General features: G+C 49.1%; 3 protein-coding genes across 11 annotated transcripts; all 3 read left to right on the top strand.

Annotated features, from left to right (window-relative positions):
- The first annotated feature begins 326 nt into the window (after positions 1–326).
- On the top strand, positions 327–11,386 carry snapc4 (small nuclear RNA activating complex, polypeptide 4). Of its 6 annotated transcripts, none has more exons than XM_047048079.1 (25): positions 327–371; positions 921–1,061; positions 1,167–1,207; positions 1,320–1,413; positions 1,512–1,543; positions 1,814–1,954; positions 2,072–2,209; positions 2,804–2,882; positions 3,004–3,085; positions 3,258–3,362; positions 3,477–3,549; positions 3,761–3,925; positions 4,148–4,298; positions 5,410–5,516; positions 5,671–5,765; positions 6,206–6,300; positions 6,581–6,666; positions 6,930–7,439; positions 7,561–7,650; positions 7,810–7,966; positions 8,070–8,140; positions 8,367–8,429; positions 8,534–8,558; positions 8,686–10,844; positions 10,998–11,386. In XM_047048079.1, exons 2-25 carry the CDS (start codon positions 941–943, stop codon positions 11,235–11,237), a joined length of 4,920 nt encoding a protein of 1,639 aa, XP_046904035.1. In that variant the 5' UTR covers positions 327–371; positions 921–940; the 3' UTR covers positions 11,238–11,386. The 6 variants fall into 6 exon arrangements, with proteins under 6 accessions (XP_046904035.1, XP_046904032.1, XP_046904034.1 ...); XM_047048076.1 differs by having other exon boundaries at positions 346–421; XM_047048078.1 differs by having other exon boundaries at positions 354–834.
- A 243-nt stretch (positions 11,387–11,629) lies between these two features.
- card9 (caspase recruitment domain family, member 9) lies at positions 11,630–16,688 on the top strand. Of its 4 annotated transcripts, none has more exons than XM_047048083.1 (13): positions 11,630–11,716; positions 12,079–12,287; positions 12,500–12,637; positions 12,843–13,006; positions 13,293–13,454; positions 13,642–13,815; positions 13,983–14,321; positions 14,592–14,717; positions 14,946–15,131; positions 15,619–15,676; positions 15,935–16,044; positions 16,139–16,200; positions 16,467–16,688. In XM_047048083.1, exons 2-13 carry the CDS (start codon positions 12,116–12,118, stop codon positions 16,558–16,560), a joined length of 1,785 nt encoding a protein of 594 aa, XP_046904039.1. In that variant the 5' UTR covers positions 11,630–11,716; positions 12,079–12,115; the 3' UTR covers positions 16,561–16,688. The 4 variants fall into 4 exon arrangements, with proteins under 4 accessions (XP_046904039.1, XP_046904038.1, XP_046904037.1 ...); XM_047048082.1 differs by having other exon boundaries at positions 13,980–14,321; XM_047048081.1 differs by having other exon boundaries at positions 13,642–13,866.
- A 366-nt stretch (positions 16,689–17,054) lies between these two features.
- On the top strand, positions 17,055–27,702 carry ccdc180 (coiled-coil domain containing 180). The gene is made up of 37 exons (XM_047048089.1): positions 17,055–17,142; positions 17,248–17,426; positions 17,577–17,665; positions 17,898–18,007; positions 18,177–18,305; positions 18,385–18,495; positions 18,803–18,898; positions 19,138–19,301; positions 19,455–19,574; positions 19,727–19,806; positions 19,932–20,020; positions 20,249–20,368; positions 20,592–20,765; positions 20,919–21,034; positions 21,176–21,302; positions 21,545–21,587; positions 21,735–21,847; positions 21,979–22,166; positions 22,264–22,439; positions 22,577–22,757; positions 23,039–23,185; positions 23,314–23,458; positions 23,622–23,738; positions 23,831–23,920; positions 24,178–24,261; positions 24,492–24,682; positions 24,780–24,850; positions 24,924–25,032; positions 25,157–25,234; positions 25,334–25,403; positions 25,614–25,758; positions 25,937–26,097; positions 26,242–26,379; positions 26,646–26,757; positions 26,824–26,926; positions 27,337–27,475; positions 27,566–27,702. The coding sequence occupies exons 1-37, from the start codon at positions 17,083–17,085 to the stop codon at positions 27,698–27,700; spliced, it is 4,500 nt and encodes a 1,499-aa protein (XP_046904045.1). The 5' UTR covers positions 17,055–17,082; the 3' UTR covers positions 27,701–27,702.
- Positions 27,703–27,748: the final 46 nt, after the last annotated feature.

Below are 27,748 nucleotides of genomic sequence, written 5' to 3'. Positions count from 1 at the left end.
AATACAAAAAATACAGTCCTACGGTTTTTACTTCTTCTCTTCCTTCTTTAAAGAAAAGTGTACATATGTTGTTAGGGTAACATAAATATGTGTACAAACTATAGCAAATCATAATCGTTTTTCATATTAAAACATCACAAAATACGGATATAAAACAGGAAAATGTGTTTCTCAATGCATTGTGGGTACTATGCAAACGACAAGTAAACGTGCAGCGACGGTGTTCCTGGTTTTGGTTTTATAAAGGCCTGTAGGGGAGGAGCTCCTGTCAAAGATCCGCTAGGGCTGATGGTTAGCGTTGCCTCCTTATAAATTTACGAAGCACCCGCATAACGACGGGTAGCACAAAAAGAAAAACGAAGAACCCTTAAGTACGGTTACGATAGTTAGACGACTTGCTGATCAGATTCATTTGGAACAAGTAACTAAAACCGTATATTCTGGCAACATTTTATAACAACCGAATATGTATAAACTAGCTTACTTAAGTTGCCATTGTTTGCAATACTGATGGTTATTGTTGAGCTAACGATGTTTCAAATCTTGCTCCAGAATACATGTAGGTTGCTAGCTAGCTATGATGAGGCTAAGCACGCGATTTAAGCATTTCTGAAGTTTGAAGTCATCATTATTATATGCAAACTATTTGAAAATTGCAATGCTATACGGATGCATTGGTTTGTATACATATTTTGAATTCTGTTAGAAACGTTTGCCGTGGCTGAAGCATACAGCTAGCTGTGCTATACCTTGCTGTAGCCTCAGTCTGACACAGCTGTAGAAAGTACCGGGGTGTGTGTAGCGTGTGGAGCACGCGTCCAGCGTACCTTGTGTGTATGTGAGCAACTTGAAATTAGATTGAGGTTTATTACTATCGGAGCCAATATTAGCCAAGTTAACTGTTTATAAACTTGTCACAGGTAAACTACAGTGATGCGCCATGTCTTCGGACGACCTCGCGGCACAAAGGGACAAGATAGAGCGTCAAATATTGGAGCTCGAGCGCAGTCTGGGTCCAGAAAGCATCTCCTATGACTTGCTGTCCTCTGACGGTTCTTCCGGTGAGTTAGTCGTGTTGGACCATAAACAGATAGGCTATGCAATGTTACTTTTTAGTTTAAATAATGACAATTATTTAACGTGGTCTTTTTTTCATAATTTGTCAGATGATGATTCGGACGACAATGACGCTTCGGGTTCTGCTTTGGTAAGAAACTTGTTGAAACTTGTGGTTTCATTGTAGCAATGTAGTGTCCAGTACTTTATTCGATATTTTAGGTTATCGCATTTTGAGGTGGTTCTGATTGACTGACCAACAGCGTGCAGAGGACTTGGAGGGTGAGAGGGAGCGAGTTCAAAGAGAGATTGAGGAGTTGGAGCGCTCTCTTGGGACTGGTGCAATCATCCTGTCAGGTAAGAGGAGCAACTGGTGCATTGCAGCCACATAGATTGTCATTGCGTAGTGTGTATGACCGGGGCTCTGAGCTAATCGTGCTCTTTGCGTTGTGCAGATGAGGAGGATGGAGGGATTGCCCCAGAGGAGGTGAGTGACTGGGTGCCTTTAGTTTGTTCACTGTGTGTAACATTGAATCATAAAAGTTCAACTCCTCACCTCGCAACCTACTCTTTTTATCTCTCCTACACCCTCCTTCCATGTCACTGTCTTCTACTCTCCCTCTTTCTCTCTCCCTTCTTCAACACACCTCTGGGTGAGTGGGGGGTGAGGGTGAGACAGTCATTCACTGTCTCTCCCTCACCCTTCCTCCACCCCTCACACACCCACACACACTCATCCTCGTTTGTCTCCCCCCAGAGTGAGGAAGGCAGTGAGGAGGAGCTTGATCTGCCTCAAACGGCAGAGTCCTGCCTGCAGATGAACTTGGTCTACCAGGAGGTCCTGAGGGAGAAGATGGAGGAGCTGGAGAAGCATCTGGCTGACAACAAGCAACAGCAGGTAGGTCTGACACAGCAACAAAGGAAAACAGTAGTCCCAGTCTGTATTTGACTACATTTCATAGTCAGGAAAAGGTCCTAATACATATTATTATTGTATTTATTATTTTTTTTGCAGAAAGAGCTAGTGGCTCAGATGTCGGGCCCAGGCCCTTCAGACGGCTGTGCCAAGAACTCGATACCCAACTACAACCCTAACAACCTGTTCTTGGGACACTTCCTCAGACCCTACTTCAAGGACAAGCTCACAGCCCTGGTAGGTCCTCCCCTCCAGATCCACATCCTCAAGGGGGATATTTCTCTGGACAGTCTATAAACTACAATACTAACTGTCTCTTATCGACTAAAATGCTTAGATGAGTTTAGATGTTTGCTGTAGGAGTGTTCATTAGCTACGAGGCAACATCCAGTGTCTCCATTGCACTGTCCAGGATAGCATCAACTTTCTTAAGATCGTGTTTGGTAGCAGTGTCCCTAATCAAGGACAGCCTGCCCTACCTGCTATATATAAGTCGAACTTGCAAGTCCAACGTGTTTTTAAAACTCCTTTGTTGCCACCACAACGGTAAAGGCACAAGGGTAAAGTAAAAATGCATATACTGTATTACACAAAGCTACAGCTTGACTTTACATTTACATTTAGTCATTTAGCAGACGCTCTTATCCAGAGCGACTTACAGTAAGTACAGGGACATTTCCCCCGAGGCAAGTAGGGTGAAGTGCCTTGCCCAAGGACACAACGTCATTTGGCACGGTGGAGAATCGATCCGGCAACCTTCTGATTACTAGGCCGTCTCCCTCACCGCTCAGCCACCTGACTCCCGTCTTACCCATGTGCCCCCCTCCACAGGGACCCCCAGCCAACCCAGAGACTAAGGAGAAGAACAGCAAAGAGAACAGGGGGGCCGGGACGATAAAAGTGAAAAGATGTGAGTTTGTAAACGATGACCCCCATTCAACCACGGCCGAGAGACGGCGAGTTCGACCTGTGTGTTGTTGTGGCGGCTTGTTGATGTTGTGGCGGCGTGTGCTTTAATTTCCTGTTTTCAGGGACAGGCTGGCAGAAGGCACTCCTGGTCAACTCTGTGGTCAGGGACTGCATGAGGCTGATGATTAAACCCAAACTGAACAAGTGAGTCATCTATAATTTTCTCGGTCTCGCTCTCTCTGTCTCTCTTGCTGTCATTTGTTCTTCCATTCTTTCTCTTTTATTTCTGCTTTAGTCCAATTACCTGGGCCTCCTTTACCTCTTTCTTTCGCTGCTTGCTGCCTGCCTAATCTCTCTCGTGTGTCCTTATGTGAAGGGTGGAATATCTGACCGATAAGATTTCTAAAATGGACAGTGGAGCCGAGAAGCAGAACCTGCGCCAGCAGATCTCTCAGATAGAAAAGGAAATAGAAGAGATCAGGTAGCTAACAAAAGAACATCTACACATGGCTAAACCCATACTAGCTTCTACTTGTACGTACAGTATTGTACGTAGCACAGCCAAGCTGATGCGTGGGTGTTTCTGATTGGACAGGGCGAAGAAGGAGGAGGAGCTGACTGGTAGCCGCCTTGATGAACACGACTGGGAGAAGATCGCCAATATTGACGTAGGTCAAAAAATGTGCTTTGTTTTCCTCGGAAGAGTTCTGTCTGTAAATGACCCTTCTACTTTCAACCTACACTCGCATTCTTTTGCTTTTTGTCTTGACCTTTCACCCCTGACACCTGACTGTCAACAACCCGCTTCTCTATGACCTCCTCTCTCACTCCAAAACCTTCCATCTGGTCCAGTCTGACCCTACCCTCTCTCCCCCGCAGTTCGAAGGTCTGCAGGATGCAGAGAACGTCAAGGTTTTCTGGCAAAACTGCCTTCACCCCTCAATCAACAAGAACATCTGGAAGGAGAAAGAGATCGACAAGCTTAGGATCGTAGCGCTCAAAAACCACTGCATCAATTGGCAGCTGACTGCTGAGCAGCTGGGGGTGAGTGTCTGGAATAGGTAAATAGAGGAAGTAGACATGACCAGATACAAATACAGTTGATGGAAATGGAAGATGGACGTTTTTTGTAGGGCATGATACCTTCCTTTTATCATCATGTCATCAGGATGCATGCATGGTATCATGCAGTAGATATATCATGTTTGTTTGCCACATCTCTAAGCTTCCGTGCTTCTCTATCTCATGATTTTTCCCTGCCTGCAGACCAACAGGACAGCCTTCATGTGTCTTCAGGCCTTCCAGCGCTACGTCTCCAAGACCTTCAAAAAGGGCCCATGGCAACCTGAGGACGACCAGCAACTCAGAGATCTGACGGAGAAGATGCGAGTGGGAAACTTCATCCCCTATACGCAGAGTAAGGCCTTGTAGACCTGCCTACGTCACCGTGCATCTAAACCCTGTCAGAAAAGTTGAAGATGTCACCTTTTATTCTGTATAAAATGATACTGTGTTTAGCCGTGAGTGTAGAGAGAGGCCACCCGCAAATGAACTATAGGCAATGACCAGGCTTGGATAAACAGGAAGATCCTTATATTATCTGAGCGTGTCATTTAATTGGCCTAAGCAGGGCCACTTCCAAGACGCACGCACACTACACTAACATCTACACGGCCCGCATCAGATTCAAGACCCTGATACTGACCTTCCGAGCAGTGAACGGGACTGCGCCCGACTACATCAAGTCTCTCCTGCAGCCTTACACCCCCACCCGCCACCTACGGTCTTCTTCAGACAACCGCCTGGTGGTCCCACCTCTCAAGACTGCCCGGTCCCAGCACAAGCTCTTCTCCTGCCTGGCACCCCAGTGGTGGAATCAACTCCCCACCTCCATCAGAGACACGGACTGTCTCTCCACCTTCAAGAGAAGGCTCAAGACGCACTTGTTCCGGGAGTACAATGGTACTTAAGAATGGTTTGCTGAACCCAACGCTAGTCTCCTCAAGGATCACAATGACTCTTGCTTAGACTGTTGCTCTTGTTGGTTAGTGGTAGCTGGTTTAAACTGTTGTATTCTATTTTAGTTAATCCTATTTTTATTGCTTTTCTACAGGTACACCTGCACTTAGAGATTAATGTTGTGTAATTTAACTTGTTTAACTACATGCTCTTATGGTTTCTTCCCTTTAGCACTATTTTTTGGTTGTTCACAATATGTACTTCTTGTTTTTGACTACCCGCAATGCTGTGGGGCTATCTTGTTGTTATTATCAGTGACCTATGCACTTTGTAAAGCTCTCTCTTGGAAGTCGCTTTGGATAAAAGCGTCTGCTAAATGAATAAATGTAATGTAATGTACACCTACCAACATCCCACGAATATGACCACGATTACCAACTAACCAAAGTTACTAACGAAAACTTGACCACGTAAATGGGTTAACTCCAGCTCCTCTGCGCTGTAGACTCGCTCCCATGTTCACACAGTTGTGTTTCCTCTCTTGTGTGTGTGATCCCATGAACCCTCAGTGTCGTACTTCATGGAAGGGAGACCCGCTACACAGTTGATGTACCGCTGGACCATGGTTCTAGACCCATCCCTCAAAAAAGGATATTGGACCCCTGACGAAGACGAGGTAAAGACCATCAGATCAATCCATCAATATTTGTTTATGGAGCATGTTTTGAAAACAACCATGGTTCTGTACAGGGGATGCAAATTAAGATGTACATCTTTTAGATCTCAGCTAGTGTGTGTGTGTGTGTGTGTGTGTGTGTGTGTGTGTGTAGCTGCTCCGGAATGCTGTGTCCAAGTATGGCATTGGGAGGTGGTGGAAGATAAGGTCAGAAGTCCCCGGCAGGACTGACACCCAATGCCGCGACAGGTGAGGTCCCGACTGGGCCCTGATTGGCTGACAGGGGAGACGTGTTGTTATTGTGACTCGACTGACAGCCGATACCGTGCCAGGTGCGGTCCCGACTGGGCCCTGATTGGCTGACAGGGGAGACGTGTTGTTATTGTGACTCGACTGACAGCCGATACCGTGCCAGGTGAGGTCCCGACTGGGCCCTGATTGGCTGACAGGGGAGACGTGTTGTTATTGTGACTCGACTGACAGCCGATACCGTGCCAGGTGAGGTCCCGACTGGGCCCTGATTGGCTGACAGGGGAGACGTGTTGTTATTGTGACTCGACTGACAGCCGATACCGTGCCAGGTGAGGTCCTGACTGGGCCCTGACTGGGCGCTGACTGGGAGAAGTATTGTTGTTGTGGCTATCCAGCGGTTGTGTGGACGTCCCCTCTCATTGGCTTTGCTTTGGTAGGTACCTGGACTGCTTGAGAGAGGGTGTGAAGAAGGGGCCCTGGTCTCCTGAGGAGATGTTGTTACTGAAAGAAATGGTGAAAAAACATGGAGAAGGTTTGTACACAGTGGAACACATAAACATGGGTGTAGGGTTGGTTCAAATGTGGGTGGGACAGCGTCTTTTTTTTAAAAATATAACTGAAGTTTAAAGATTAAAGTTAAATAACATTTATTTAATAAAAAAGCACATCAAGTACATCCACTGCCCTTTCAGGTCTATGCCTGGTTTAGTCTGTCTCTGGGAATCCCTACATACCATTATGGCACTAAGAGCAATCAAAAAGAATATTGAGACTGACTGTGATGTCACTTCCTTCTTCCTTGTCTTGTAAAGGGAAGTGGGCTGCAATCTCCAGGGAGATCCCAAACAGACTGGACTCCCAGTGTATGAATCAGTGGCGTAGGTTAAAGCGGCACAGAGTAAGTCTCCCCAGGGTCCCATTGCCCCTGTCATCATCTATAGCAAGGGTCCTTTTTCTGTATTAAAGGAATGTCATGTTATTTTGCTTTCATTTCTAGATAGCAATTACTGAAAGTGTAAAGATATTTAATTCTCTGATCTTTCGAATTGGCTTCGCTGAATGAGCAGACTATTAGCACATTGGCTGCACCTCGTTTTGTTCCTGTGGTCCACTCAGTCATCATCATTCTCTCTATCTCCCTCTCTGTTCTCTCTGTTAAAGAGCGGGTTGACAAGGAGCCAGTCCAAGGCGATAACGAAGAGTGTGAAAAAAAGGATCATAAAGAGACTGCAGAAGCTGGAGGAGGAAGAGGAGGGATCCACCTCGGAGGAAGAAGATCCGATACAAATCGTTTACATGGACAGCGATGATGAGACCATGGGGAAAAAGCGAAAAAGGGGGTCTGTGGAGAGCGAGACTGAGGAGGAAAAGGAGGAAGTTGAGAGAACGTACTTAATCCTCCCCCTTGAGAAATGGATTCCAACATGGGACCCCAATGTCAGGGGCTCTGGGACCCTGAATACTGTGTTTGTAGAGCTGCCAAGTGTTAACTCCTCTCAAGAGGTTCCTGACACATTTGGATCTAACCATGGCCAGTCTAGCAGCTCAGTGTACCCCAGCCAAAACCCCCCCACACACCATAATGTAATGGTACGCTCCACCATCCTGGATCGCTTTGGAAACTACTTGGAATCTGTGGTGGGGGACAACCCTGCAGTACTGGCCAAAAAGGTAACTCATGTTATCACACACGTTCACAATCCCCACACACAAACGTATAGACGGTCACTACAGTGCCTAGCAGACACACTTGTTGATGTCAATGTTGAAAATGCTGCTGCTGTGTTTCCAGGATCGCCACAGTCTGCTGGCCATGCTCAAGGTGCCGTTTGCAGAAATCAAGGAGCTGATGCTTTGGAGAGGAGTCTGTGCCTCCAAGAAGGTAACGGGAACATCACTGGCTGATGTCTCACTTTGCTAGCTGCTTACCTTTTAGTCTCTTGGCATGCAGGGTTCGGGAGGCCGTCACTGGCCGTGACTGGCCTCTGCATGTGCCTCCCACATACACACAAACGTGCGTTTTGTCTTTATGCGGGTGTAGAGGAACAGCTTCCGGTCCGGTCCAGTGAGAACGTTCCACAGGCCGTCCAGCATGACCAGCAACACCAGTCTGCACCACGCCCTCCTGGTGGCGGTCACCCCCTGGGTGGGCAATCTGCTGCTGCCCGCGCCCCTCACCAAGAACAGACCCTGGAAACGTAACTCCACCTCCAAATCTAGTCGTCCGTGTATTGCCTGTTTTTTGGGAAGATGTTTCCGTTGTATTGATGTGTGTGTGTGTGTGTGTGTGTGTGTGTGTAGTGGACATGGTTCGAGAGCAAGCAGAAGCATTGGAACTCACCAGCACCCCAGTGTTCAAGCTCTTTCTGCAGGTAGGCATTGACCCCTGACCTTTAACCTCCAAGGAGTAGTATAGGAACACAACTCCAGGGTCACCGTGTAATCTCGCAGTCAGACCACAACTGATCAGTGCTTGTTGAGCGTGTCACTTCTCGCACAGAACTTGTACGTTTCTTCCACCTGTTTCCTGGTTCTTTGCGAAAATGAAATCAAGGGCGCCCCTAATGATCCTCTTGGCGTTTCCTCTCTCCATCCCAGGCGCTCCGCGTCGACACCGGCGGCTGCAAGAAGATCATCCAGCACCGCCAGAGTCCGCAGAGGGTGTGTAACAGTGTTGCCATTGTGGCGCAGACGTCGATAATAAGAATAACGTGTAAACACATGTTCAACACCACCAACTGAACGTGTTGTAATGTCGATTTCAGATGCAGCTCGTTCCTGTCCAGTCCGGTAAGCCAGTTACTATGGTTACCCCTACTATCTATTGTGTGTCATATACATTAGATATGTATGTGGATATGTGTTTGGAGAGGGGGAGAGAGAGAGACACGGTAAAGGGCCTGTCTTTGTGTTCCAGCGCAAAATCTGAAGACGACGGTGGCCAACAGGCTGCAGCAAGTCAGAAGAGTTTCTGGGAACTCGATGACACAGCATAATAGTCAACAATCTGCATCCATCTTCATGGGTCCTTCACCTGTCTTCATAACACAGCCCATAGTACAGGGTCAACAACTTCCTGTACAATCCCACTCACTTCCTGTCCAAGGCACCAGACTTCCTGTCCCTGGAGTTCCAATGGTTAGATTTGTCGTGGCGGCGGGTCAGAAACCCGTCCCCCTCACATCCCCCTCCCCACACATCCTCTGCCTCCAATCCCCCCCTGTCCCGTCATCCAGTTCCAACTTTAACCCCCTAACCTGCAGTGCTAACACATTCTCCACCCCTACCATTTTACGTGTCCCTCTCCAAACAAACTCCTTCCGGTCACCTCCAGGCAGGACCATCGTGGCAGAGATTAGCGTGTCTCCCAAGGTGAGCAGTCCCGCTGTGGGGAAACGAGCTCGTAAACCGACCGAAAAGGTCAAAGCTCTCTTGGAAAAAGGCAAAAGGGCAGATGGTATGTCCCCCAGACGCAAGAGAACCTGCAAAGAGGCTGCTCCTGAAACCGAAGCCCTCCTGAAGACTGATGGAAAGTCGCCCGGATCCAGGAAAACCTGCATGCAGATTGCTCCTAAAGCCGACCCTCAGATATGCTCTCCCACTGCCTGGACCGTCACAAATGAAAAGCCAGCCCCTCCTCCTCCCTTGGATATAAACATAGTCTATTCCATAGCCGGCCAGCGGTCCCTCCGCCCAAAACAGCCGGATAGCCCACAGACTCCATCCACCAGCGCTATAACCAACGATCATTCAAGCTATACAGTGTCCACCAATCCTGGTGCTGCTCTGACGCAATCTTGCAGTCCAAACCTAAACCCTCAGACAACCATCACAAATTCCACCGCAACTACTACATTTTCCACCAATCCTGGCCAAGCTTTTGCACTCTCCACCAATCCTGATCCAGGTCTCCCACTCTCAACCAGTCCTAACCCCAACATTAAAACCCCCTCCACCAGTCTTCCTGCAGTCTGTAGTCTGGTGCAAAGTGTGAACCAGTCATCTGCCGTGTCCCTAGGCTCTCCACAATCTCCAAGGTGTGCCCTCAATGGTCCCACCCAATCACAGCCTGGCTCTGGTTCTACCCAATCACAGCCTGGCTCTGGTTCTACCCAATCACAACGTGTCACTGGTCCCACCCAATCACAACCTAGTCCAGGACCCACCAGTTCTGCCCCTATGTTTTTTCTACAATCAAATTGTACCCCATGGCCCCATGGTTTATCCCCCGTTGGTCCACTGCAACAACAGCTTTCACCTGGTCCTTGCTTACCTTACATCATACATGTTCAGCAACCAGGGACCCCAGGACCAGGGCCTGTGTTCAGGCATCCCTCCCCAAGAACAATCCCCTTCCTCAGGCAGTTGTCTCCAGGGTCTGGCCCTTTCCCTATGAAGCAGGGCCATCCTGGAGCCAGGCCAATCCTAAGACAAAACCCCACTACTCTCATCAGGCACGTTTCCCCAGGACCACGACTTTTCTTCAGGCCAGTATCCCCAAGAATGACTGTCCCCCTGCCCTCGCACACAGCCACGCCAAGCCTGCCCAGCAATGTGATCATAGTCGACTCCACAGAGCCCAGTTTCAAACCCGAGCCCCTCCAATTCGACCCCTCCTTGATACTAAGGGAGGAGCCGTCACAGGTGATCGAATGGCTGACTGGCAAGACGGGTGTGGTGCTACCAAAGCTGGAGGTGGCCTTGCCCTACCTGCCTCCCTTCTCCAGCAACCTGGCCTCCCTCTCTGCTCTGCTCAGGCACAAGAAGTCCCTGACCACCTCCGCTTTGCAGCTGCTGCCCCTGGACGAGCAGGGCGCCAGCGAGGAGGACAAGGTGTCCGCCGTCAGGGAAGTGATCGCGGAACGCTTCGGGTCAAACCCTGCGTTCCTCATGCTTAAGGCTCGCTTCCTGTCCTGCTACACCCTGCCCGCTTTTCTCGCCACGCTCAACCCGGTCAGCGTGGAGCCTGAGTCAAGGTCAAACTCTCCAACCTTGGACAATGGAGAGGGTGAAGAGCAGACGGATTATAGACAAAGTAAACGGGCAAAAGTCGGAGATGGATCTACAAGAATGCAGGTAACTAGCCTGACTCTCTGCCACCATGATTACCAAACTTAATATTTCCACACTCTTACTAACCATAGTTATAAAAACGCTAAACCAGATTGTGTAAACCCTAGTTACCACAACCGTCAACACGTAACCTTGTTCCTTCTGTTCTTTACCCAGAGTTCCTTGCTGGTAACAGATGGTACTGGCGCCCCTGCAGCTCACTACTGTGGCATCCCCTGCAACCAGAGCCAGCTCCCGCCCCCTGGCATTCCCTCCAATCAGAGCCAGCTCCCGCCCCCTGGCATCCCCTGCAACCAGAGCCAGCTCCCGCCCCCTGGCATCCCCTCCAATCAGAGCCAGCTCCCGCCCCCTGGCGTCCCCTCCAATCCTAATGCAGCAGATGGTTCCTCCTCTTAAAATCCAAAGTGTTCTGAAGGAAATTTTGATGTCAGAGATGTTTGTGACCACAGTAGCTATGGTACACTTGTTACAATACAAATGTTATGTTTATGCAAATGAATTCAACTAGTTCCATATATATGTATACTTATTGTAAAAAGAGATTCTGTTATTACATTTTTGTAATAAATTGTTATTTTGAAATAATGAAGCCTCTCTCTCAGCATGTTCCAGTAAGGACAAAATGGCAAAAAAAAACGTTCACCTTTTTGTCAGGTCATTGCACAGCGTTCTCGCCATGTCATTGTTCCCCATTGGCCCCTAGCATCACTGTATTATGAAATATCAGAAAGAAAAAACTGAAATGAGTCCTCCAGAAAGAGGAAGCCTGTCTTTGTCGTAAACACAGAAACTTCTTCAGTGAACAATCACTTTGTTTGTAGCCATTCATGCTACTTGATGTCGTAGTCTGAGGCAGGGAGTTAAACGGTGCCCAGGTACAGCTTAAATATTTTTCAAACCAGCTGTATTCGTTTTTTAGCTAGCTGCTGAATGTTTTAAAGTGCAGATTAGCAGGTTGTATTCTGTTTGAGTTTACCTTCATTCCCATGAGTTTGTGAAAGATGTCAGTCTAGACATTGCTTGATTAGTGTGTTGTGGTTTGTACAATCAGACTGTGTGACTAGACACAGATTTGTCACCCATGACAGTGCTTTGTTACTCCAGTGTTTTTACTTCAGGGACTCTTGAATAGTCAGCGTCTGTGTTTGCCTTGTTTTCAAACAACCAAAGGTTATTTCTACAGCACATATATTTTTTTTTAACGACACAAGTTGACCAACGTGTTCTGTTGGTGCAGAGTGACTGACAGGTTTTCCTAGTCAGAGACAGTCGCGATGGAGGACGAGGAGTGTTGGCTGCAGTTGGAGGACTACAGACTGCTGCTGCTGAAGACCATCGAGCCGTCTCGCATCACGCCTTACCTGCGGCAGTGCAAGGTGCTGAGCGGCGAGGACGAGGAGCAGATCTTCAACGACCCCAGTCTTGTGCTCCGAAGGCGCAGAGTGGGTAAGAGGACGCCCTGGGTTGTATAGTATCACAAGTATTTACACCCTCAGTCTACAGACGGGTCCATGATATCGTGACATCTGTATTTTGGTAGTTGTAATGTTCAACAAAAAGCCCATGCTCCCCTTTCAGTGGACTGGTCTGGTGATGATATTAGCCTTTGAGGAATTGTCGGACAGGCTACTTTCACAGTTTTTTAAACTTTTTCTCAGGTGTCCTGCTGGACATTTTGCAAAGGACAGGGGTCAAGGGTCATGTGGCTTTCCTGGAGAGTTTGGAGCTGGACTATCCTCAACTGTACCGCAAGATCACTGGCAAGGAGCCAGCCCGAGCCTTCTCCATGCTAGTTGGTGAGCAGATCGTTCTTGAATCCATGCATTCATGCAGTCAAACTCGAGTGTGTAGTAAAAGTGTCTTTTAGGTATTTTATGTATTAGGTATTTCTAATTTAAAAAAATGTTGATGGTGTGTTTATGTGCTCGTCTCTCTGTGTGTGTACCTGTGTTCGTGCACACGTGTGTGTGTGTCTCTCTGTCTGTGTTTGTGTGTACACAGACACAGTGGGGGAGTCAGGGCTGACCCAGTTCCTGATGTCGGAGGTGACCCGGCTGCAGAAGGGTCTGGCGGAGGAGCGCAGACGCAGGCAGGCGGCGTCTGCCGCCGCGGTGGGCCTGCAGGACGCAGACAGGCAGCAGCAGCTCAAGGAGAGAGAACTACAGGTGAGAGAGAACTACAGGTGAGAGAAAACTACAGGTGAGAGAGAACTACACTACAGGTGAGAGAGATCTACAGGTGAGAGAGAACTACAGGTGAGAGAGAACTACAGGTGACGTCTCCAGGACAGGATCACTTTAAACAGGCTTACTTTCTCAGTTACTTTCTCAGCTTTTGCTGAATGCTTCTTTTTATATTATTTCTGCAATCGAGATTTCGCTTTTTATATTTACTTGAAGAATTGTTCTAGATGAAGCTTGATCATGTCATTGATTGGTTGATTGACTGCAGACCCAGCAAGAGAGGCTGCAGCGCCTCAGGGCTGAGCGGGATCGATACCTGGAGGAGCTCCGTCACCTGAAGGACGACAACTACGGCCTGATGCTCCAGGTCACCAAGCTGAGCGAGGAGAAGAACTGTGCTCTCATGGCCAGCCGAGACCTGCAGCTGGAGGTGAGTACTCCACCCTGACCCTCATCCCTGACCTAATCGATGACCCTTGACCCTGGTGCTGACCTTTAACCTCAGCTCTCCTACCCAGGTTTTGAGCCATCGTAGAATTACGTTAGTGTCGTTTTAAAAACATTACGTTGCAACTCACCGTAAACTCAGTTACGTCCCTCCACTTTCTCTGCCTCAGATTGAGAAGCTGAAACACAACCTGATGAAGGCAGAAAGCGATTTCCAGATCCAGCACCGGCGATCCAAGTCCCTGAGGAACATTGTGGAGAGATGGCCTGGCCAGGACACCATGACACAGCTTCAGAACCAGAACCATCTTCTCTCAGCTCGGTTGCAGGAGATAGAGACCAAGGTACGCCAGAACCATCTTCCCTCAGCTCGGCTGCAGGAGATAGACACCAAGGTACGCCATGTAAACTGTTTAAAAATCTAGAACATTTAAATTCCCACAGCAGTACACCAACCCAAACCTCACAACCATCTTGTTCGGATGCTGACAGTGTGTTGTTGTAACAGCAGGGGAACGCGTCAGGCGTTGTGTCTGCCCAACTCCCAGACAAACAGGGGAGAGACAGTGTTGTTGCTGACCAGAAGGCTGGGGACCAGGTCCAGAGGCCTGTGGAGGTCCAGAGTTGTTCCTGGGAGCTCCAGGGAAGGAGGAGGAGTCTGGGAGACCAGGAGAGAGCAGAAAGGGCGGATGACCAGAACCCTGGGGTTGTTCGAGCTGGAGTTCCGGGGGAGCAGAGACAGATGTCTGGGGGTGTGGAAGATAGTGAGCCACTGGTGAACGGAGAGCAGATAAGCAGCATCTACAGCCTGAAGAGGGAGTTGCACATCTCTCAGGAACAGAGGGACAGGGTAGGTCGTTCAGTACACACCCCAGAACAACCTTCCTTAACAAACTTCGACACCGAGCGCAGTCTAGTGTATGTCCTAAAACATCAACGCGTTGCACAGAATTGCTTTTCTAGCTCACGTTGACTAGCACCGCCCATTATAATCCAAAACAGCAATCTGTCAGTGGACCAGGATACTTAAAATATCTTGATTCACTGTTTCTGGTATCTGGTACTCTTGTGATTGGTTGTTTCGGCAGGAATAATTGTGTAGTTGATGTCATACTTGCAGTACTGGGAGGAGAAGGAGGTGTTGGAGCTGAAATGCACAACGTTAAAGAAAGACACCAAGATGTACCGCCAGAGGATGGAGGACATCTTGAAACAGCTGGAGGAAGTGATGAAGGAGAGAAACAAGGTCAACTACTCAGGATTTATACAGAGTTGTACAACAAATACTTACAGGTTAAAGTGCCACTGTAGAACTGCATAGAAGCAGGATGGCAGTGAAATGAATGTCCTGAATATTTATTTAGTAGGAAGTAAATAACTTGGAACACCTTAACTTTTATATATATATATATATATGTCAGTGTTTAAGTGTGTGTGTGTGTCAGGAGTGTTAATGCATTACTCTGTTCTGCAGGCCCTGGCTTCCAGAGAGGAGAGTCACCAGGAGAACTGTCGGAGTCTTCTGGAAAAGGACCAGTACCGGAGGCAGATCCGTGAGCTGGGGGAACGCTGCGATGACCTGCAGGCCAAACTGTTCCGCAAGGAGGGGGAGGTTCTGGCCCTCAAGACACGCCTCCGCAAGCACTGCACCAATCACGACGTCAGGATGAGTCCCTAGCAACCCTCTTTTACATCAGTTTGGATGTTCATTCAGATTCCAGGGTGCAATTTGCATTCTACACAGCAGAAGTCCAAAGTGCATTAGGGGTAAACAGCTCTAGGCTGTCTGAAATATCAGATTTGATCATAACTTTTTCAAAACAGCCTTGATTTCTCAATCTTGTGAGATTCAAAGTATTTCACGAGGCCAGCTGTCATCAAGAGTTTTTTCTATCCCAAAGTATTATCTTAGTGTCAAATTGTTTCCTTCCCTGCCTAATGAGTAATTGAGAACTGGTACTCTAAACACCATTGCCTCTGCAAAGGCCACTAAACTTCCTTTTCACCTTTTTGTTCCTTTTTCCATGAATGATTGCATGTGAGTGTGGTTGGCTCTAGACCAGTTGCCCTTCTGCAAATACAGTTTCCTGTTAGAAATATATTTGAGTTGCATGTGTTCTGAATGTGTGTGCGTGTGTGTGTTTCAGGGAAGCCAGACCACCAGTGAGGAGGACTGCAAGCAGAAGTTAATAAAAGAAAGAAAAGGCACAATATTTATTTATTATAATATTTTCATAAGGAAACGATTACCAAGAACATTGGGAACAGCAGGGATTTGATTGATTTACGGAGGGAGGGAGGGGGGGGGGGGGAGGGAGGGAGGGAGGGAGGGAGGGAGGGAGGGAGGGAGGGGAGGGGAGGGGAGGGGAGGGGAGGGAGGGAAGGGAGGGAGGGAGACTGGCTCGCTCGCTGGCTGAGTGAATGAGGGGTGAAATGGAAACCTTAAATCCTGTGTTTTAACAGCCAGCAGCGAAGAAATGTCTAGTGGAACCTTTGGAGAGAACTATGAGAACATGACCCTGCTGGACCAGCAGAGACCTGCACATGGAGACAGGGAGCAAAACCACTCTGCAGTAAGTCTAGTTACCATGACGTTAAAATATTAAATTGTAAAATCGCATTGAGTGTTTGTATTAAATGTTATTGTGTGTGTGTGTGTGTGGACAGGAAGGCCCTCCCTATTCAGTGGTCACCCTACCACGAATGAGGTGTAACTTTGACCATAGGAGGTGAGCAGTTTGAACATAGTTGGAAATCATGGGGGTTGTGCACATAGTGAGAAATTGAGACTGAGGTAAATTATGATTTATCTGCTTGGCGAGTGGTTGGCCAGGCTGTGGGTGAGTATTCTGATAACCCAACCATTCCAGATGAAAAAAATATATATAAGGACACATAATGTCTCAGGATATTCTGCTTGGCTTGGGTGTTGTGTGTCTGTTGCAGTAATAGAGAATTACTGACTATTTGCCACCATGCCACTTTCTCTCATTAGGAAACTTGCCCTAAGGTCAAAGGTCCACAGCCGAGTGCATCCACCCCATGACGACAGCAGTGGAAGTGACAACACGGACTCAGATGGTATCTGATGGCGTCATGGCTTAGACTCGACGCGTCTCTTTGGCTTTGTTGTGAAGTGGACCCTCTGCCATAATCGATGTGCTGTATCTTTTTTATGACCCTGTATGTTAATGAATAAAAACATTTTAAAAATGTACTTTATCTGCGTTGTACTTTTGTTTGTTTAGCCATATTTAAACAATTGGGCTAAGATGAGAAGGATGCATCGGGAGGAATGTGGGAGGAGTGGTGTCTGTTGACATGGTAACTAGTGGACGCTGAGCGCTACTTGTCAAACACGGAGGACGGTTGTTGAGCAAGTCAAGCAAACTAATTTGCTACTGTTTACTTGCTCACACCAAAACTTTTACCGAATGTGGAGCAAATTTGAAGATGAACTCGGCCATGGAGTAGGAATGTTGTTACACTAACTTGAAATTGTCAATCTAGCTAACGTTTGCATAGTAGTTCGCTAGCCAACATAAGCTGGGCAGTATACAACAGTAGGCTACGTACAGTAACTCACGAGTCGGCAAGACTAGTTGTCAACGATGGCTGAGTCTCGTGTGGTTCCAAGTGGAAAAGTCTACCGTCAAATGTTTGAGGCTCAGGTATTTCATATTTTTATTACGTTAAAAAGTTGGTAAACTGATAAGGTGTCAGATCCACATACTGAAGCTGTTTATTGAGCCAATTTCCACTCGACCCATCCATAGGTACAGCTGTCAAGGACTTTACATGAAAGTCGCAAGAGACGGGAACTGAAGGACAGTGTTCTACTTGCTAGCGGTGGTCTGTCTCGCAGTGGCAACGACTATGGTTCTGGGCAGCAAAAGCAGCGCTGGACCAGAGCTCAATCTGACACCAAGCGAGGCTCACAGGACAGGGCTACAAGGTAGAAAGAACCCACGCTACCCCATGCAAGCAAAATGTATAACGACGAAAACACAAATCATCATCATCGTCTCGGTAGCATTTTTGGAGTGTAAATATTGTGAAGGGATAACTTTGATGACTGGTGTGTGCTTGCGTGTGTGATACTCAGGGACCAGCTGTTCTCGGGTTCTAGGACTCCTAGTTCGAGTGAAGAGCTGTCGATTGAGGAGGAGATACGAGGGCTGCCTGATGTTATTGGCAAGTGTCACACAAAAGCATTGACTTCCTCTTGTTACATGTTATTCCGCTCACAGAAACACATTTAAAGTTTACATTTCTCATAATCTGCGTGGCAACTGCCGGGTAGAATCAAGATGTGTTAACTGCTCCCTGCCTCAAGGCCTGTTTGACAGTTAGTTCACAGAAACAGTTATGGTCAGAAATGTGTTGTAAACGGCCCTGACCTATCCCTGAACCCCCCCTCCCCCAGTGACGGACAGACCTGCCTCTGACATCATCCAGAGGATGATGGAGAAGAAACAGAAGAACCACAGTGAGACTGTGTCCCAACTGCATCACGACCTGTCTGTGCTCAGCCTGGTATAGTCATCTGACCTCTGACCTCCCTGCCCTTAAGGCCCGAGCCCCAGCCTCACCCTCACTCAGTCATACGCCCTTCCCCGAACTTTCATGCACTGTGACTCTACCCTGACTACAATAAACGTTAAACTCCTGGTTGGTTTTGTTGTGATCTTTTTCTTCCTGTCAGGAGTTCGAGAACCGAATCAGGCAAACAGGCAAGGACGTGCTTCTCCAGCTCTCCGAGTACAACGTAAAGGTGAAGAAGCACATGCAGGCGATGGACGCACTGTCGGACCTGGAGCGGTTCACTCTGCAGGTGAGACGAGCTGCTCTGGGCGCCGGCGCCGATGACGCAGGGCGTCACTGCCACAGCTGAGGTGTTTCTCTCTCTGCAGGATCTCCACGCCCTGTGGGAGGCGGTGAGGGAGGAGTCTGAGAAGAGGAGGAGCTGGGTTAAGAAGCTGGATTCAACCTTCACGGAGTATGAGTCTGAGAGAACAGCTATGGTGAGGCCGTGTGTGTGTGTGTGTGCGTATGAGTGTGTGTGTGATGTTATTAACCGGTATATTGGTTGTGTCTTGTATGTGTTTCTTCTGGACAACTAAATTCTATTTAGTTGCTAAACAATTTTACCTGCGGGTACGAAATAAATACCTATAGATATATAATATCTATAATAATAGATTATATTATTTATATTAATATAATATATATTATTATTATTATTATATAGATATAATAATATCTATATAAATAGATACCTTGACCTATCTTGACCTTGTAAGAAGGCTCACTCATTTTGATTGTGTGAAGATTGCAGCTTTACTGCGTAAATACACGGGACTCCTGGAGAAGATCAGCTATGTGATGCCTCCAGATGTGCACCGTCTAATGGACAGTGAAGCCATGGTAGGATGGAACTCTCACTTACTGCTCACTAGCTCCCAACGCCTTTCTTTAGACACACTACACCCTCACCTCTATTCACACTGGACCTTTTTGGTTCTGAAACTAAACTCTATGGTTCTGGCACACTTAAATCGTTTGCTGAGCCAAATGTAAGGACTCTCCCTCATAGAGGGAGTCTCAGAAGCCTCTAGAAGCTTAACCCTGCAGACTGACCCTGACACAGAGTGTTTCATTCTCAGATGATTAACCAGGCTCTGCTGGCCAATCGGAGGGCGGTGGCCAAGCTGTACCTGAACCTGATGGAACAAGACCTGGAGAAGGAGCTGTCTGACCGACTGCACTGGGAGGACAAGCTCCAGGACTGGAAGAAGCACAAAGTCCGGGGGGTGGTCGACAGATTCAAGTACGGTCCAGAGCACCACAATGTCTTCTTGAATTCTCTTTGATTTGGAAGATGTTTTAGAATATTGTTTTTTTCCCCCCAACCGTACATGTTTAGTTTTATCTACGTTGTGCTGGAATTGTGAGATGATCTGAGTTTTTTTTTCCTCCTCAGAGATTTCATGGGCACCCCTCGTATCCAGCAGCCCCCGGAGGTGCAGGCTTCCCTGGAGCACATGAGGGAACTGCAGCTGACCCACAACCAGCAGCGCTGCGCTGTATTCCAGTCACTGAGGTGGGCAGAGATTACATCCTCCTACCAGGCCCTCTACAGTTTTCTATAAGATCACCTTTATGAGTCATCCTGAGGAAAGATTCCAAGCAGGATATAAGTCATGTTTACTGAGACTAATGGCTGAACTGTATTTGATGTTTTTGATATTTTAGTGCTTTGATCCCTCCAAGTTGTTCAAAGAAACTGGTCACTGAGTGGTATGATTCTCTAACATCTATAAATCAAGAGATCGGTAAGTTTATGCTCCCTTTGACCAAAATTAAGAAGTTACAAGTTTGGCCAAATGCCTTTCAACTGTCATTCTCTGTAATAGTCTTCAACAAGGCCACTGAATGTGTGTGTGTCTGTGTTTCCCAGACTGTATGCAGATTGACCTAGTGAAGAAGCTGGCCTCCTGTTATGAGGCCATCTGGCAGGAGTGCTTAGCAGAGGTTGACAAATGCAAGGTACATACTGGTTTACTGGTAGGCACTACAGCCATCCTTGTAGTAAACATTACAGTAAATACAACCTGTTTGGGACATCATATTGTGCTTTAACCTGGTACACAGGTTTGTGTCAGATGGTACTTTGCCATTGGACACAGAGGGTATTTCATTTCCTCTTACCCAGGTGAAAGCAGCCGTGCAACTTCCTCTGTGCCTTGTAACTTCCAGTTATACTTTAATCTACAGGAGGAGATTTTCACCTATGGGCTGTCAGCAGAGGAAGTCCAAACCGTTATCAATGCAGAGTTCCTCTCTGTCATTGGCCGATCCCAGAGCCAGGCAGAGGAACGCATCGCAAGCATGGATGTCAGTTTGTCAAAGTATCTCGTATCCCCAAGACCTATACCTCAACTCTTATCCCCTAGTCTCCTATACCTTGTGTCCTATCCCCTAGTCTCCTAAACCTTGTGTCCTATCCCCTAGTCTCCTATACCTTGTGTCCTATCCCCTAGTCTCCTATACCTTGTGTCCTATCCCCTAGTCTCCTATACCTTGCTCCTATACCTGCCTGTCTCCCATTTCCTTCCAGAGGGCTTTTGAGGGTTTGGCCAGAAGGGTGGCGCTGTTGAGCAGGTCTGTGTTCAAGGTGTGTCGTGGTGCGGTTCACCTGTGGGAGGCTCACAGCTCCGGCCTTCAGAAAGCAGAGCAAGAGCTGCTGGAGCAGCTGGACGTGGTTCGGACCGGCCACAACCTCAACACCAAGGTGAGGCTTCACACCCAGACCCCCAGTCACCCCCCCTGTACTGGACCTGGCTTTGGATGAAAGCTTCTCCTAGATGAACACATTGTATGGTCAATCTCCCGTCGTCCCACTTATATGACCCTGGATCACCGAGCGTCTGTGTGTGTTCTTCAGAAGAAGGAGGCTAATCTTGATGTCCTGTTGGACAAACTGCGTCAGGAGAGCACAGAGGAGACGCTCGGAGCCTCTCTGGAGAAGACCCTGGCCTCCCTGGATGAAGTCAAACATGGGTACAGATCTGTGGATAGCCCTGCAATCTCTGGTGTAATAATGGTGAAAATATGATTGTGCTCCGAGCTCGTTTCTTATAACCTGCTGCTGCTGTGTGTGTCTGTGTGTGTGTCTGTGTGTCTGTGTGTGTGTGTGTACAGATACCTCAGCTTTCACAAGGAGGAGATGGAGGTGGTGGACTGCTTCCCTGGGATGGTCCTGGAGGAACTGCAGACCTACAGCTCTGCTGTCAGCCGCTTCTTCAACGTAGAGCAGACATACAGTCTGGTACAATGAACACACACTCGTACAGTACACACACACACACACGCACACACAACCAGTACACTCATACACACACACCACATGATCTCACATGCACACGCAGCAAGCACACACACTGCCTCACACTCGCAGCTTCTACTAATATTTTGCATTGCAGTCATTCTCATTCAGAGTAGACTGCGCATCTGCACATGTGGGGTTGAGCAGTGAAGACAACCTGAACCATCGCAGGTTTTGTGTTTCAGGACCCCGAGGTGGTGCAGTCTCAGTGTCCTCTCATAAGCCTGGGTAAGAACACTTCCTGTGGGCTGCATTGGACCGGATGGCTCCAAAACACCCTGCTTGATGTGGTTCTGGACTAGTGCTGTGGTGTACAGGGGGGTGTTGAGGCGTGGTGAGCCATCTGATGTGTGTTATCGGTTTTAACGTCCACAGATTCGAGTGGGCGAGTTATTGTGAAGAGGAAGAAAGTGATTAGACAGGGGAAGAAAGGCCTACAGAGGAACCCTGACACCAACCGCCCCTCCTTCCTCTCTCTCTTCGATGAGGTAGCTTTCCAAACCCAGACCACCCCTCGTATTTCTTCAGGAGGTGGTCATCAGCTTTCTGATTTTGTGTCTGCTAACTCTTGTTTCTATTGTGAACCTGGTGAAGCAGCCAAGTGACCTGTGTGTTCCAGGACGCTCCCGACTCCTACGTGGAGCTGTGGGATTCTCAGTCCAAGGAGGTGTTTGTCACCAGGAGGGGCCAGCGCTACAGCAGCTTGTCCTGGGTGTGTCCGCAGGAAGGGGACCCTGCCTCCAGCTGTCACCCAGACACACAGCTGGTCTCCTTCCCCGCCTCCCTGCTCTGCCAGTTGCTCACAGAGTAGGTGCTTCACAGCAGGGGGGAGAGCTGCCAGCTGGGGGGGGTCATGTATGTGTGTGTGTGTGTGTGTGACTTTCTACTGTGTGTTTGACGTCAGCGTGCGTTTGGCGTACTTTGACCACCTGGAGGAGAGGTTTGACTCCGCTCTGAGCAACAGCATGGTGGTGTTGGCAGCCCGGAAGGAGGCCATGCAGGCAGAGCACGAGCTCCGCATGCACCTGCACCAGCCCCGCGCTCGCAGGATCGAGATGGACGTCCACAACGCACGGGCCAGTCAGCACATTTTACGTTTTTGTTCATCGTTCGGTTTTTTTCTTATCGAGAAATAGTCCTGCATCTAAATTGATTGTGTGACTGTGTGTGACTGTGTGACTCTGTGTGTGTGTGTGTGTGTGTGTGTGTGTGTGTAGCGGAGCTGGTGGTGCACAGAGAGCGCGTGGACAGGCACTGTAAGGGCGTGCTGCAGGCTCTGGTGGACTACAGGGCAGACTTCCAGGAGCTGCAGGTCCGTCAGAACAAGCTGACGGAAGACTTCAAGACCCAGATCTACAGTCTGGAGGACGTGTTTGTCAGCGCCACCAAGTCTGACGTGTGAGAACTGATTCTGCTGCGCTACACCTGTAACACACCTGTAACACACCTGTAACACACCTGGGAACCACATCCTTACTTACACAGTCTCATCATGTCCTCCTTTACTGCATGTCTTTCCTCTCCTCTCTTCTCTTCTCCCTCTGTCATCTTTCCTCACCCTCTTTCCTCTCCTCCCCCTCTCTCCTCTCCTCCCCCTCTCTCCTCTCCTCCCCCTCTCTCCTCAGGAGATAGTCCTACATGTACAGTGTGTGACCTGTGTGTGTGTTCTGTCCCTGCAGGCTGGTGGGTCTGTGTGCGACGCTGCAGACCAGCCTGGACAAGCATGTGGAGGTGATCCAGATGTCCCAGAGGCAGTTCAGACACTCCCTGGAGGCCAAGCTGGAGGGACTGAGGCAGGGCAACGCCAAGCTGCTCACCTCCTTCAAGTAGGATCCTTTCTTCTCCTCCCTTCCCTTCTCCTCTCCTCCCTTCACCCTCCTGTCTTTTCTTCTCCTCTCCTTCTCCGCTCCCTCTCCTGTCCTCTCTGAAAGGCTGTCTGGGTGTGTCTGTGCAGGCTGTTCTCTGAGGGAGGGAACTTCACCCCTAAGGAGATTGAGGTGTATCACAAGCGTCTGGAGAAGATGACCAAGCGCATCGACGCCACCGAGGAGAACGTCGTCCTCGACATGGACGTGACGGAGTCCAAGTGTCTGGACCAGGTAGAGGCTAAGGCCTGGGGGAGGGCTGGGGCTGGGGCTGGGGCTGGGGCTGGGGCTGGGGCTGGGGCTGGGGCTGGGGCTGGGGCTGGGGCTGGGGCTGGGTGGAGGCTGGGGCCAGTAGAACCACAGCTTCGCTGACCTCACTTTTGCCATTCCTCTCCAGGCGAAAGACGTGGTCAGCAAGTTTGAGGAGAAGTTCCACTATCTGGCCGTGGACATGAAGTTCCTGGAGAAAATCCAGTCGATGCTGACCAACACTCAGGTTCAGATCAAGAGTGAGGTGTGTGTGGTATCATGTGTGTAAACATGTTTATGTCTGTCCACTTCCTGTTCCCGGTGGAGTGTTGAGCTGCTGACGTCTCCCTCTCGCAGGCCTGCAAGTGCAACACACAGAAGAGGAAGATCAGCGCCCTGCTGCTTGAGCGGGAGGAGATGATCCATCCCTATGCAGGACCAGAGAAGGTACAGACAATATCATCATCATAAGAATGTATTGATGTAACATACACTTTCATCCAAAGCAAGGCACAGGGTTTGGAATTTGCAATTAAAAAGCTCAAACTATACATTACCCCCAAACGTAATGATTCATGTAATGTGTCATGAGTTGTAATACTAGGGATGTGTATAGGGAATCTTCATGTACATGTTCTAGATGGTACAGATAATGTAATCCTGTTAATGGTCAGTAACGTGTCCCTGCCTTGGTCTGGATGCAGGCGGTCAGTATGGAGGTCTTCACCTCTAACTGGTCTGTGCTGGAGGAGCTCAAGGCTCGCTGTCAGTATCTGGAGTGTTTTCTGGTAAATCAGCTTTTATAGACGCTCTTTACATGCTCCACATCTTCAACCCTGTGTGTGTGTGTCTATGCGCGTTACGACCTCTATGTGTGTGTGTGTGTGTCTATGCGCGTTACGACCTCTATGTGTGTGTGTGTGTGTGTGTGTGTGTGTGTGTGTGTCTATGTGCGTTACGACCTTAATGTGTGTGTGTGTGTCTATGTGCGTCACAACCTCTGTGTGTGTGTGTTCAGGACCCCTCCATGGCGACGCCGCTCCCAGACTGTCCCCTCCAGGGCTCGTTCGCGGTGGCCGCCCGGCACAAGGCCCGCAGGCAGGAGAAGACGGGGATCCCGGCCCTGGCTGAGAGCCTGCTGCAGCCCAGCCGCATGGGGGTCTCCTTCCTGGACGACCCTGCTGTGGGGCTGGTCAAAGGCCTGCTGAGGTGAGGCTGGGAGGCCACGCTGCTCCTGCCAGCTCACTGATATAGATATATGTATATACTGTATATGTCTGATGTTGTGTGTGTGTGTGTGTGTCAGGTTCAGCAAACCCACACCTCCTCAGGAATTCCGTTCAGAGGCAGGGGAGAGAGGATCTGCTGCTGCCACAGGTGTGTGTGTGTGTGTTGTGTCGATTGGAGCTTCAGTGTGAGTTAAGGTGTTGACTGTGTGTGTGTTTTGTAGTCCGGTTGCCGTCTCCTGTTGGCTCAGGTCAGAAGCAGGGAAAGATCCACAGTCAGCTCGCCTTGGACGCGCTCCACAGACAGTCTTCTGAGTCAGTCAGCGCTCAGAGGTACACACACACACACACACACACACACACACACACATTGTGCAATACAGACACAAACACCGACACAGACACTCCTAACTGTAGAAATATTAAGGTTTTCATATCTCGACTCCGTTTGTCGTAGTGTGAGAAGATTCTCCAAACCAACCCGCTTTGATAAGAGGTTCCACGTGTTCGGCTCCAAACCAGACGACGACGCCATGTGAGTTTGCTCATCGACTCCTCAAACTGTCTTGCCTTAAACGCCAGTGGGCGGTATCCGTGGTTTGAATTTGTAACTGGATCTCCCTGCCTGTTCCAGAGCTACCTTCAAGTCTGTCGTGGCCGCTGTCCTGTGGAAGACCAACGACATCCTACTGCTGCTGGCAGAGGTGTGGAACAGCAGTTGGCATCTCCAAAAACAACTGTAACATATTCCCAAATTTAAACAAAATCATCCCTGATGTCTTGACTTTCTAACACCGCACTACTGTTACTTTTCATCTTTACTTGTCTGCTGTAGTTTCTCTGTGTGCTATTTTTATGTCACTGTGGATGAAAGCACCTGCTGAACGGATGAAGACATGTTGTGTTGTGAGCAGGACTTCTATAAGAAGAAGGACCGACGTCAGGTGACACGCCCCCAGTACCTGCAGGACACCTTCGAGCTGTGTGCTGAGGACATCAACAAGAGGCTGCTGGCCTATCAGAGCCAAGCTCATGACTACCTCAACGACTGTGTCCAAGGTCAGCACTCAGAAATGTGTATTTCTTGAATGGGGAAATTTGTCTGTCACATTTCTATATTGACCTGTTGAAAATGTGAAACCAGCCTGCAGTAAACAAATCAGTATCTGACGATGTAATAGGAGTCCTCAGTTAACGTGACTTTATCTCTCGCCTGTTCCGGTCACCGTTCATCCAGAGTTCCGTCAGCAGCTGGAAGACTTTGAAGGGTGCCTGTCCAAGCTTCCGGAAGTGCTGGTCTGTAACCTGGAGCAACAGCACCTGACCAGCCTAGACCAGGAAGCGGGCAGGATCCGCCAGAGCCTACAGTGCACCCTGCAGGCCAGCGAGGACATGAAGGTACCGGAGCTCCAGCGTGGTGCTGAGTTTACTGCTGTTATCATGCAGGCTGGAAGTCCAGCTGGGTTATGTCTGGTTTATATATGTGTTTGTGCATATATAGTGTGTGTATACATGTGTGAAGGTATAAATGTGTGTTTCCAGAAGGAGCACGCTAGGAAGCTGAGTGTGCGCCTGAGCCACCCAGCCTGTGAGGCAGAGCTGCAGGCCCTGAGCCAATCAGAAGCCGGCAGGCAGAAGAAGCTGGCCGAGGACATACACAACTCTCAGCTAGAGCTACAGGTTAGCCTAGACACTGAGCCCTGACCCTTGACCCTAACCCACCTGGAGCTACTAGCTTTCACCCTAACCTGTGACCCTTGACCTTAACCCACCTGGAGCTACTTGCTTTTACCCTAATCTGTGACCCTTGACCCTAACCCACCTGGAGCTACCTAGCTTCCACCCTGATCGGTGACCCTTGACCTGTGAACTCTGACCCAGATCCTAGCCCGAGTCTAATCTAAACGGATCACCTTTTATGTTATGTCGTTGCTGCTTCCTGTCAGGCGAGTTTGAGGAAACAGGGAGAGGAGTTTGTGTCCTCGCTGGCCTCCCTGACAGAGAACCTGCTGTTCCAGATGGACAACCTCCTGACGGTGGACCGGGTCCTGCCTGGACGTGAGTACCTGCTGTGTGAGCCCCTACGTGTGCACCCACAGAGCCACAAACGTGTCGTCCTTGCAGATGCCGAGATGAAAAAAGAGAACGTCACGACCTTGCTTCGTCGTAAACAGGCCGACACTCTGCAGGAGAAGTCTGAGGCAGCTCCCCTCCAGAGAGGCAGCAGGTAAACACTCAGGACCACCAGGGCTGGAACACAGGGCTGTAACACAGGGCTGTAACACGGGGCTGTAACACGGGGCTGTAACACGGGGCTGTAACACGGGGCTGTAACACGGGGCTGTAACACGGGGTTGTAACACGGGGCTGTAACACGGGGCTGTAACACGGGGCTGTAACACAGGGCTGTAACACGGGCTGTAACACAGGGCTGTAACACGGGGCTGTAACACGGGGCTGTAACACAGGGCTGTAACACGGGGCTGTAACACGGGGCTGTAACACAGGGCTGTAACACGGGGCTGTAACACAGGGCTGTAACACGGGGCTGTAACACAGGGTTGTAGGAGGCCTGCTGTTGGAGACCAGTATTGTTAAACTGATGAAGATGAGAGCTCTAGACTGTGTGTGTGACAGGACTTGGCCAGGGATCGCTCATTTTACAACAAGTCCGGACGAACCAGCTATGGCCAAGACCATAACCGCCTCCATCACCACAGCGACAACCACTCTGGGCCACCTGAGAACGGTCGAGGCTCGGGACTCAGCATACCAGGTGACAGATGCACACCAGTAACACGCACCGGATGACACCCTACCCCTCCACAGAAACTGATGTGTGTGTGTGTGTGTGTGTGTGTTACAGAAATATGAACAGCGCTACAGGAAGGTGCTGGAGCAGGCTGTGGAGGAGAATCGGGCACAGCAGAGGGAGTTGCAGCTTTGGGTGGAACACTGGAATGGCCAACTGACCACCCTCGCACAGATCAACGCTGAATAGAGTACAGACAATTACACCCAGTATCGTTTTCAACTGACAAAATAGGTA

This window comes from Hypomesus transpacificus, chromosome 24, assembly GCF_021917145.1.
Source record: "Hypomesus transpacificus isolate Combined female chromosome 24, fHypTra1, whole genome shotgun sequence".
NCBI classification, from domain to species: Eukaryota; Metazoa; Chordata; class Actinopteri; order Osmeriformes; family Osmeridae; genus Hypomesus; species Hypomesus transpacificus.
The sequence above is the reverse complement of the archived record's forward strand: the minus strand, read 5'-3'. Positions and strand labels throughout refer to the sequence as shown.